Source organism: Piliocolobus tephrosceles, chromosome 5 (genome assembly GCF_002776525.5).
Source record: "Piliocolobus tephrosceles isolate RC106 chromosome 5, ASM277652v3, whole genome shotgun sequence".
NCBI lineage: Eukaryota > Metazoa > Chordata > Mammalia > Primates > Cercopithecidae > Piliocolobus > Piliocolobus tephrosceles.
In genome coordinates, this window is record NC_045438.1 from 50,057,932 (window position 1) to 50,070,542 (window position 12,611).

The 12,611-nt window shown below is 36.6% G+C and overlaps 1 protein-coding gene across 1 annotated transcript in view; it reads right to left on the reverse strand.

The window, feature by feature from the left end:
- Positions 1 to 3,119: 3,119 nt before the first annotated feature.
- Positions 3,120 to 12,611, reverse strand: part of PPIL4 (peptidylprolyl isomerase like 4) — a 41,158-nt gene continuing 31,666 nt past the window's right edge. Inside the window, exons 12-13 of the mRNA XM_023188433.2 lie at positions 10,864 to 11,011; positions 3,120 to 4,099 (exon numbers count right to left, since the gene is read on the reverse strand). Coding sequence (XP_023044201.1) covers positions 3,848 to 4,099; positions 10,864 to 11,011 — 400 coding nt within the window. The 3' untranslated portion in view covers positions 3,120 to 3,847. The remainder of the gene's footprint in view (positions 4,100 to 10,863; positions 11,012 to 12,611) is intronic.

Here is a 12,611-nt window from a genome sequence, read left to right on the forward strand (position 1 = left end):
TCTCCCCGGTAGTAACAAAAGTAAAAAGACAGTACACTAATTCTTCAAAGTACTGGGGAAAAAAAAAAAACAAAAAAACTCAGAATTATGTACATATAAAATCAACTGTACAGAATGACTTGAAAATATTTTTGATAAATGTAAACTAAGAGTTTGCCATTAACAGATGTCACTGGAGGAACATCAAAGGATGTGCTTCAGAAAGAAGGAAAATTATTCCAGGTGAAAGGTCTGAGGTGCGAGAATAATAATGAGTAAAGACAGACTTCTAACATATAAAGTAAATCTAAACCAACAGTAATCTGTACAAAAACGGTAAGAATTACAAGGTCTAATTTTTTTCTAACAGTGTCTCACTGTGTTGCCCAGGCTGGAGTGCAGTGGCTAGTCACAGGCACAATTGCAGTGCACTGCAGCCTCTAACTCCCGGCCTCAAGGGCTCCTCTGGCCTCAGTCATTCAGCAGCCAGAACTACAGGTGTGCACCACTGAGTCCAGCTCAAGGTCTAATTTTAAGGTTAAAAATCACAAGCTATACTGAATGATTTTAACACGAAAGTTGCAACAGGAGTGACTTAGAGAGTTCCAAGACTCTCAATTAGAGTGGAAGATAAAGATATAACATTACACTTTTTAAGAACGGATGTAATATTCTAAGACAATTCCCCAAAACAAGAAAGACAGGGCAGAGGGGTGAGGGTGGAATTAAAAACCATTTTTTATTTCAAACAAAAAAAAGAGAGTGGAAGAAAAAAACATAAAGCACAAAATAAGGTGGTAAGGAATAAATCCAAATACATCAGTACAAATAAAAATGCACTAATCAGTTGAAGTTCAGATTAGATTAAAAAATAATTGGCCGGGCGCAGTGGTTCATGCCTGTAATTCCAGCACTTTGGGAGGCTGAGGTGGGCAGATCACAAGGTCAGGAGTTTGAGACCAGCCTGGCCAATATGGTGAAAACCCTGTTTTCAAAGAAAAAAAAAAAAATTAGCTGGGCCTGGTGGCAAGCACCTATAGTCCCAGCTACTCAGGAGGCTAAGGCAGGAGAATCGCTTGAACCCGGGAGGTGGAGGTTGCAGTGAGCTGAGATTGCACCACTGCACTCCAGCCTGGGCGACACAGTGAGACTCTGTCTCAAAATAATCATCATCATCATCTAGCTATATGCTGTTTATGAGACACACTAAAACATAAGGACATTCATCAACAAAGCAAAAGGATAGTAAAAATCTACCAGCTCAACTATGCACAATGCTATCAAAAAATAAAAACTTCAATGAAAACAAATTCCCAGAAAAACATAATAAAAATGACTAACATTAAATAAACGGAAAGGCTAATAATTCTATAATTTTTGAAAGCTAATCAATAGTTAAGAAATTTTCTCACACAAAAAATGCAAAGTTCAGACAACTTTATAGGCAAGCTCCATCCAGCTTTTAAGGAACAGATTAATTTAAATCTTTTTCTTTTCTTCCAAGACAAAAGACAGAGGGGGAAGAGAAAGCACTCCCTAGTATCTTAGTATCCACAATCTATTAAATATAAAAAGATAATAATCTACTATATAAATGGGCAAAAGACATGAAACAAGCTTTTCACAGAGAGCAATCAGGAATGAATAATAAACATGGGAAAAGATGCTCAGCCTCATTAACATTTAGGAAATACAAAGTTAACTTCCACTCTAGTCAAAATGCAGTAACAGAGGCATGAGTTACCTTCTCTGCCTTAAACTAAAAACCTATATAAAATGTATACAAGGAAGTTTTTCAGATGTTGGACAACAGCCAGTGCAGAACAGTGACTCCTGAGAGATGGAAAACAAAGAAAGCCCTATAACTGCACAAGCTTCTACATGGGGTTTCTAGGCTATAGCAGTAAGGCTAGGGAAGGGAACCTCCCTGGGTAGAGAATTTAGGGGAGCCAAGGTAAGATTTGCAGGGCAGAATATTGGGTTTCCTTCGAGTCTTCAGCTAAACACCAAGCAGTGTATGCATGTGAGGTAAGGAATAGGAGATAATAGGGCTCAGAATAGTTCGTGTTCCCAACAGACGGAATGGAGAAACCGTGTAACCAGGAATATTATTCAAAACGGTATTACCTTCGTAGTGGGTCAAATTAGCCCTAAACTAAAGGCTGTCCCAGTCCTGTCTCATTAAGCTTAAATGCAAACTATAAAATGATCAGATTGTTTCCCAGTAACTTTATGTCCCCAAACAGAGTTCAAGATACTTAAATAAAAGAACTCCAGCACCCAATGTTAAAAACAGAAATTACCAGACATGCAATGAAGGAAGTTAATCCAATATGGGCAGGGTGGGGGTTGGGGAAGGGTGGGAATCAATCAGTAGAAACAGACCAGAAATGATGCAGATGACAGAATGAGCAAGTACATTGAAAAAGCTATTATCAATACACTCCAGATGTTTAAAAAAAAAAAAAAAAGAGGAAGGCATGAGCATGTGAAGGAGACCCATGGGAGATAAAGACCCAGATAGAACTTCTAAAGACTAAAAATATGTCGGCGGTGAAAAATACCTGGATACAATTAAAAGGAAATTAGATACTTTAGATGGAAAGATTAATAAACAATGAGGACACAGCAGCGGAAACTACCCAACATGAAACACAGAGAGAAAAAGGCTTTTTAAAAAGCTGAACAGAGAATCAGCACACAGGGACACAATTTTGAGGGGACTAACGTACACCCAAGTCATTGGAGCCCCAGGAGAGGAGCAGAGAGACGAAAAACATAATAGAAGAAAAATTGCTCCCAAATTTCCAAATTCTATGAAAACCATAAACCCACAGGTAAAATAGCTGCAGAAGAAAAAAAAAAAAAAAAAAAAAAACTATAGCAAGCACATCATAATCAACCTTCTTACAACCAGTGATAGAGAGAAAACCTTAAAAGCAGCCAGGAAAAAAATGACATCTTACACATGGAAGAACAGAGATAACAGTAATCTTGCTGAAAGTCACAGGCAGATACCACTTAACATCCAATAGGTTGGCAAATTTTCAAGTGTGAACTTAACAAGTGTTGAAGATGCTATGAAACAAAGGTAACTCACAGTGCCAAGAGGGGTATAAACTAGTACAGCCACTTCAGAATACAAATTTATCATTATTTTATCAATATATCAAGCAATATAACTCCCAGATACAATGTCCACAGCAGCATTGTTTCAACAGCAAAAACAAAAATAAACAAAACTCAAATGTCCATCAAGAGAAGAATGAATAAGTTGTGGTATATTCATATAATACTATATAGCAATAAAAATGAAAGAAAGTCACAGAAGTAAACAAACATTTTGCCATTTATATAAAATTCAGAAACATACAAAATTAACATTTCGCTTACAGATACATATGTATGTTGTAAAATTATAATAGGCAAATGACAAACACTAAATTCCAAATAATTATTTGAGAGGGAGAGGGCCTTAGGGAACTTCTAAAATGTAGGCAATATTCTGTATCTTAAGCTGGCTGATGAGTACACAGATATTTACATTTATTATCCCTTTATATATACATGTTTATGTGTTTTGGTAGTATGAAATACTTCATTAAAAAAAGGGAAAATGTAAAAGACTTCAAAAATGAAGACTACCATTTATATATAACAATAAAATTACTGTAAAAAAGTATACAAAGAAAATGTTCAATTCTTTATCTTTCAGTGCCCTATATAATCAGTATTAATCTAAAGGGCCATAATCCTAACATGAAAAAAATTACAAGCTTTGACACAAAATCTAAGCATCTGCTTTCCTGGCACTCTTAAGTTAGACAAGAGTAAATATATTAGCCACTCAATTCTGCCTCTTCATCTTTCATCTGTACTTAGATTTTTCCTTATCTTTGGATTTCTTTGGACTTCTGCTTCGGTCTCTCTTTTTACTCCTTTCTCTTTCATAAAGATCTGTTTGGTATTTTGACTTGTGACTATTACTGTAATGGCCATCCCTCTCTCGAGATCGGCTGCGACTTCGGTTCTGAGTTCGGTCTCTCTTTTCACTCTTCTGTTTCTCCCAACAGCTTTCTTCTTCTTCATAGTGACCAAACCCCATTTCTCTATAGATATCCTGTCAAAGGAAGGGGGAATTACAAGTGAATCAGTAAAATAATCATTTTGTGGGCATTTTCAATTAATAAAACTTAGAAAAGTCTACCATTAACAAGCTGTTTTAACAGCTTAAATGTGAACACTACCCCTAATGTCAAGAATCTTGTAAATTACAAAGCAATGAAATAATTCAGAAAAAGGCTTAACCATTTTTCTTAACGATGTCATTGCTTTGTATCTACTATTTTGGCTGAAATGAAGGATCAGATCCAAAAACATGGAACGGAAATAGCTCAACTGAAATCAGAACACGTCTTTAGAGCAATCCTGCAATATAAAAAAATCTGATTACGTATAGTCTTATTCCCACCTCCCCACACTTCACTTCCCCAAAATGTGGTCCCATTATTAACCTGCAATGAAACTACTAAAATTCCCGCAAGAATCCTATAAGAAGATATCATTGAAATAACTTAGCAGGAAGAGATCTTAGACAAGTCAGTAAGTCTTAAACAAGAAAATGGAGGCTGGGTGCGGTGGCTCACGTCTGTAATCCCAGCACTTTGGGAGGTCCAGGTGGTTGGATCACCTGAGGTCAGGAGTTCAAGACCAGCCTGACCAACATGGAGAAACTCTACTAAAAATACAGAATTAGCCAGAGGTGGGGATGCATGCCTGTAATCCCAGCTACTCCGGAGGCTGAGGCGGGAGAATTACTTGAACCTGGGAGGCAGAGGTTGCAGTGAGCCAATATTGCCCCCACTGCGCTCCAGCCTGGGCAACAAGAGCGAAACTCCGTCTCGAAAAAAGAAAATGGATAATGTATACTTGCGTCTGAGCAATTAATTTTTAAAGTGTTTTATTTTATAACAGCTCCTCTCTACATGTTCAAATACATCTTCCATGTTTAGAAACACAGAAGCTAGAGAGGAGAATGTTTTTTGAGACAAGGTCTTACTCTGTCTCCCAGGCAGGAATGCAGTGGCACAATCATGGCTCGCTGTAACGTCAACCTCCCAGGCTCAACCGATCCTTCCCACCTCAGCCTCCCAAGTAGCTGAGACCACAGGCATATGCCATCACCCCTGGCTAATTTTTGCAATTTTTTGTAGAGACAGGGTTTCGTCATGTTGCTCAGGGTGGTCTCAAACTCCTGGGTTCAAGTGATCCCCTCCTACCTTGGCCTCCCAAAGTACTGGGATTACAGACATGAGCCACTTCACCCAGCTGACTAGGCTTATATTAAAATTATTATATTTCTTTAAAATGAGTTTTTAAACACTAGTAGAATCCTATGCCCCAAAGATAACAAAAGTGCTACATTTAATTCTACTCATAGACCACAACCAATGCTCTTTCAAGACATACTTTGTAAAATTTTACTTTCTTAAGATTGGCTGGGTATGGTGGCTCATGCCTGTAATCCCAGTACTTTGGAAGGCCGAGGTAGGTGGATCACTTGAGGTCAGGAGTTCAAGACCAGCCTGGTCAACCTGGTGAAACCCTGTCTCTACTAAAAATACAAAAAATTAGCTGGGTGTGGTGGCAGGCGCCTGTAATCCCAGCTACTCGGGAGGCTGAGGCAGGAGAATCGCTTGAACCTGGGAGGCAGAGGTTGCAGTGAGCCAAGATCACACCACTGCACTCCAGCCTGGGCAACAAGAGTGAAACTCTGTTTCAAAAAAAACAAAAAACAAAACAAAAAAAAAAAAACCTTTCTTAAGATTGCCCAAAGGAAAGGCAAAATTCTAAGGACTAAACTCCCAAGGGTCTCAACTCTATCACCAGATACTACTGTAGCGGACATAAATGTCAAGGCTTAAAATCCAGAGTGATGAATACCAATGGTTAAGAACTGGGTTTTAAGCAAATTATGTTATTCCATATACTGTCTAGATACTGTACACTTTGAGTTTGACAGTGTGTGAAAACAGATGTAACATGATTGTTATAGTAATAATCACAGTGTTTGTGGAATACAATATTATAAACTGATTTGTGATTTTCCACACAATCCCAATAGTTCGTGTCATATTATAAGAGTCCCTGAGGTAGAAATAATGAGTAGGCATTTTGATTTAGCCCTTTACCATCTATTTTCTAGTAAAATACGGCATTCCTAGATAAAATAATTTTTGCGCTTCCTATAACATATCCAAAATAGAAATATCCATATACTATTATATCTGTACATCTTGTAGGTATTTCTGCATTGGTTGAGACAAACTTTTAAAATGCTGAGACCGCTGGCTGATGTATAACTTCATAAAATCCTTAGTATGTTATTACACAAATGGGCACGACACTTAAGTGCTTTAAGTATTTAAAATAGAAAAGATAAAAGATTATGTAGCACTTAATTCTTTTAAAAAATTGAGGAAGATGAATATCTGAATTGGACTGAAACTTTAAAATCACTCCTACTTGGGAGTAGTTTTCAAAGCTACACAAGCTTTGAAGTCAGGTAGATCTGGGTTCAAACAGTCTGTGACATTTAGGAGATGTGTCAAACAAGTACTCCTAAGGTTAGAGTAATTAGAGAAGGTTTCATGGAGAAGTTAGGATTTCAGATGAGCCTCAAAGGGTAAGTCAGCTTGGGTCTGAATTGGCTGCAAGAAGGCTAATGAAAGTAGTGTACGTGAAAACTGGAAAACAAAGAAAACTGAGCCCTGTATGAAGGGGAAAAGTTAAAGTGGCTGAATGAAGCCATGTAAGAGCAGATCCTCTAAGAACACGCTAACACAGTGCTAAGAGCTTTAGGAGTGCAATATCCTCATTCTAGAAATAGGGAAACTAAGACTCAAGAGATCTGCACAGGTTGGAGATAATTTAACTTGACATCCAAAATTAAAAATGGGGGAGTGGTATAGAATAATGGGGAAAAAATCCCACACCTGACTGAACCAATTAAATGTTAAAATTCTAGTTCTCCCACTACAAAGGCCTAAGGTCCTATGGGATCAGTATCTTCATATCTAAATGAATTAGATAAGCTCTAAGTCCTTTCCAGTATGAACTTTTAAAAATTATATTATTTATACATTTAAAACATAAGACAAGATGATTAAACTACCATGTGGCAAAAAAAAGAAACAAAAAAAACGAAGAACACAAAATGGCCAATTTAAAGCAATTAACTTAACCTAGCAAATGACTTGATATAAGTAATCAAAAAAGTCTAATCTAATTAAAAGCTATCCTTGCTCAGGTCTCTGGGACTAAATCAAAGATCTGGTTAAATCTTAAGTCGCCAAGATAACATTAAATCATGAAAATGACAGCAAAAGTACAGTCAAGAATACAAACATGAAAACCCCAGTGGAAAACTGACAACCAGCATGAATACTTCTCAGCAAGGCAACCCCCAGTTGAACACTCATTTCCTGTAACCCCAGTAAAACCCAAACCTCAACAACACAAAAACCATCTCTGGAATTAAGACATGAGGTGGAAAGTTAAACGTTTTCGAATTGATTAATAAGGCTAGCTACTCAATAAAAAACAAAGAATTTGAAGAAATAAGTTAAAATACTCTTGGGAAAGCAGACTCACCAAGCAAAACACCAACAGGAAAATATGAACTATAGCTGAAATTTGTCTAGTACTGAAAATTCTCTTTAATGAATTTAAAAAAATAAAAAGGAAAACAATCAAAATAATAAAAAATCAGGGGCCATTAAAATCTTAAATATTGATGCTGAGTTTTATTAGAAAGGAGAAAATTAATGTAGCTATATCATTAAATCAAAATATATAATTTTTTAAAATTTAATATACTTTAAGGGGAGAAGTTAGGAGATCATTATTCAGAATTTAATAATTTTATAGGTAATATTGCCTTAAAATTAAAACTTAAAATTGCCTTAAAAATCTTTTAAAAAATACTCATAGCATTCCCCCAAAATCTTGATGCTTGAAGTAAACTTCAAGCAAAATGAAAAGGATATTTGCTGCTGTAAGGTTTCAAGTAATCAAACAGCAGAATCAAAAAGATTCACACAAAAAAACACAACCAGTCTGATTTTTTGTAGCCCTCTGATTATCTCAAACACACCAATGTTTATTTATCTCAAGTTTAAATTCATTGACAGTTCCACGTACAAGTGCAGAATGAAAAGCTGGAGCTGAAAGCAGCACATGGAGGGGGAAAGAATTCGGAGTTTTTAGTGAAAAGTATGCTAAACATTCATAGGAATGTGATGCAGCCACCAGTAAAGAAGACTGATGTGACCTTAGACTAAAGTAATAGAGTATAGACATTTAAGAAGGAGGAAATGTGTTCCTATTAGATCACATTGGAATATTATACTATGGGACAAATTTTATTAAAATATCATTAGAGTTTAGGAAAGAAAACTGACGAGAATATACCCCAGGTAAGAAGAGGAGCAAGAGTAGTTAGAAGTCCAAGTATGAAATTAAACTGTGGTTCCACTACTTACTAGCTGTGTAAAACTATTGGCAAGTAACAATTTTTTGTTCTCACTTTGTTGTGTGAAAGGGGGATAAAAGAACCCACCTCACATTGTAAGGACCAAAAAAATGTTAACTACTACTACTTTTTTCTTTTTATTTAAATTTTTTTGTAAAGACAGGGCCTCCTATGTTGCCCAGGCTGGTCTTGAACTCTGGGATCAAGTGATTCTCCTGCCTCAGCCTCCCAACATGCTGGGATTACAAGCATAAGCCACTGCACCTAGCCTACTACTACTTTTATTATCACCACTGATTCATGTGAGAAATATTTGCAGGAACCAACAAAAGTATGGCCTAAAAATGGGATGAGCCATGAATGACAGCAATCTTTAAACAGCTAAAAGGCTGTAGAAAGAAGAAATTCTATCTCTGCTGGATTATAGCAAAGAGCTAAGTACATATATCAAATATTTACTTGCTAAAATTTTTAAAATCAATAACCCATAAAACATATAAAATAGTTACCCACAGAGGGAAGAAGGAAAAGGGGAGGGAACAAGAATGGAAGCTAGGTTCTCTAAATGTACCATTTTGTAGATTTCACTTTGGAAACAGCTTTTAAAACTACAAAACAAAAAATTGTTAAAGCAACCCTTAAACATTAAAAAAAAAAAAAAAAAAAAAAAGCAAGGCCAGGTGTGGTGGCTCACACCTATAATCCCAGCACTTTGGGAAGGTGAGGCGGGCGGATCACGAGGTCAGGAGTTCGAGACCAGCCTGGCCAACTTGGTGAAACTCTGTCTCTACTAAAAATACAAAAATTAGCCAGGCATGGCGGCAGGTGCCTATAATCCCAGCTACTCGGGAGGCTGAGGCAGGAGAATCACTTGAACCCAGGAGGCAGAGGTTGCAGTGAGCCGAGATTATGCCATTGCACTCCAGCCTGGACCGAGCAAAACTCCATCTCAAAAAAAAAAAAAAGAAAGAAAGAAAACAATTTAACTAAAATATGAATCTAGTTAATGTCATAATATCATAACCACAGACAGAAACTATTTCAAGCAACTCTAAAACTAGTAATTTGCTTTATCAGTTAAGAAAGAAAAAAAAAAGTAGTAACAATAATAGCCAGCATAGAAAATGTTTGCACATGCATTTTTTTTCACTGAGTCTTAACAACATGCCTGTGAAGTATTTCTCACTTTTCAGAGAGGATGAAACTGTGGCTCTGAAAGTTAAAGAACTTGTCAAGGTCGCTTTAATGGCCAGCAGTATAGAAATGCAAATCTAGCTCTCCTGACAGCAAATCCTTGACTCTGCCTATCATACTACATTTCTCTATTTCTCCATCTTTGCTTGACATTCTCACCATCTTGAGTTCCCTCCCTTCTCACCTCAGCCCACTGAAATCCTTCTCATCCACCAGGGTTCAGCACAAATGCCTCTATGTGGTAAAACAAAAGCAAGGAGCTCTGATGTAAGAAAAAAAAAAAATTTTTTTTGGAGACATGGTCTGGCTCTGTCGCCCAGGCTAGAGTGCAGTGGTACGATCTGGGCTCACTGCAGCCTCTACCTCCTGGGCTCAAGTGATCCTCCCAAGTAGCTGAGACCATAGGTGCACACCACCACGCCTGGCTAACTTCTTGTGTGTGTGTATATTTTTTGTAGAGATGGGGATTTCATCACCATGTTGCCCAGGCTGGTCTCGAACTCTTGAGCTCAAGCGATCTACCTGCCTTGGCCTCCCAAAATGCTAGTATTACAGGTGTGAGCCACTGTACCTGGCCTGTAAATTGCTTTTTATTTAACTAAGAACCAAACCACAGATTGGAAATAATCACTTTTCTTGACAATAAATTTTCTTTCAGGAATTTTTATTATTTTTTTTAAAATGTGCTGTTTAGGAGAACTTTTAGCATGCTTAAGTTAATTATCAGTGCTGTTTTTCTTATATACAATATAAGATGGCAGGATATAAATGTTTTATAGGACTTAAAATCTGAAAAGCCCTTATGTGCTATAGATAACACTTGGTGATAAATTAAGCAGATAAATGACAAAATCTTTATCAGCACCACCACACTTGTTTCTGATGGGAATAAATGAGTATCCACAGGTATGGAAATCACTCTTGCTTCACAGTGTGGAAGTATTTGATACATTATGTCAAAAATGATCTTTTATCATTTGTGATAAATATTTTTGAAAATTAAAATCCAATACCCCAGTGCAATCATTCTGCTTCTTAGAACAAACCCGTCTCTGGTTAGAATTATCCCTTACCGCCTAAATTATATCACTAAGACATTATTTACAGAGGGATAAAATATTTATTTCTTCACATCTAAGTCTGGACATCAGAGGTACCTGATTAGTATTTTTGATTGGTATGTAGTCCTCATCTTCTTTCTCTTCAGAGCAGTGACGGGTTTTCTTCTTGTGTTTTTTACTTGTGTGTGAGTGACCTGATTTTGAGTCTTCGGCCTGCTCATCTAATATAAGATCATATTTTGCACTGCAGCAGTTAGTTAAGGATAAATGTGATAAATAATACTGGTAAGACATCAAAACTTAAAATCTGGTAAACAAAAGAGGTCATAAGGCTAAAAGTAACTTTAAAGCAAACAGCATCTCAAAAGAGTAGAGTACATTTCTAAATCAACACTAGAATTTTCTTTCATTATATAGTTAGGAGAAATGGAAAGAATCCTAATCCTAAACAATCTTAAAATAACGACTAGTACGCAAAAAAAAAAAAAAAAAAAAAAAAAAAACAGGAAGAAAAAATAAATGTATTTGTCAATAATTTAAAAAATTTAAATTTAGAAAATGAGGGACATCTTCAACTAGAAAAAATTATTATAAATTCCAATGCCCAGAAAAGCTATACAAGATAACAGGTATATTCGTATGTCTCTTCTTTTAGTTCAATCCTACAAGAGGAAATTCAGCAATGCATATCAAGTTATCATGTTTAAATTCTTTTCTTTTTTTTATTTTTTTGAGACAGAGTCTTGCCCCGTCACCCAGCCTGGAGTGCAATAGCACGATCTCGGCTTACTGCAACCTCTGCCTCCCAGGTTCAAGCAATTCTCCTGCCTCAGCCTCCCGAGTAGCTGGGACTACAGGCATGCGCCACCACGCCCAGCTAATTTTTTGTATCTTTAGTAGAAATGGGGCTTCCCATGTTTGCCAGGCTGGTCTTGAACACCTGACCTTGTGATCTGCCTGCCTCAGCCTCTCAAAGTGCTGGGATTACAGGTGTAAGCCACCACACCTGCCCATCATGTTTAAATTCTAAAAAGAATTTATGAATAAAGTTAAATGAACAAAAATATACATAATAGCCAGGCGTGGTGGCTCACGCCTGTAATCCCAGCACTTTGGGAAGCCAAGGCGGGCAACTCACTCGAGGCCAGGAGTTTGAGACCAGCACGGCGAAACCCCATCTCTAATAAAAATACAAAAATTAGCCGGGCACGGTGGCGCAACCTATAACCCCAGCTACCCGGGAGGCTAAGGCAGGAAAACCGTTTGAACTCAGGAGGCAGAGACTTTCATGAGCCAACGTTATACTACTGCACTCCAGCCTGGGTGACAGAGTGGAACTCAGTCCCAAATTTTATATATATATATATATATATATGCGCATAAAAGGACTATTTTTAGTAGCAAAGTGGGAACAACAAAATATCTAGTAATAAAGACATACTTAAATGCATTATAGTACTTCAATAAGATATATTATAAAGGAAGTTATCAACAATGATAAATGCTACAGAAAAAAGCCCTAGAAAGGTGTTTATGAAAATTAACATAAAAAGATTCAAGCAAAAACTACATATACCATACGATTATAACTTTACATAAGACAAAGGCTTGAAAGAAACAAGGAGAAATAAAAAGAATCATGTGTCTAAGTGATGAAGCTATGAGTGAATCTTTTTAAATTTCATATAAATGTGTCAAAATTTTCTAATGTTTTAATTCAGAGATAAGTATTTTCTTAAATATACTATAATAGAATAAGAGAAAATATAAAATATTTACAATTTCTGCTGAAAATAATCTCAACCTCAAATGTGGTTTCTGAGGAAGGCTGACATGGGCTGGAA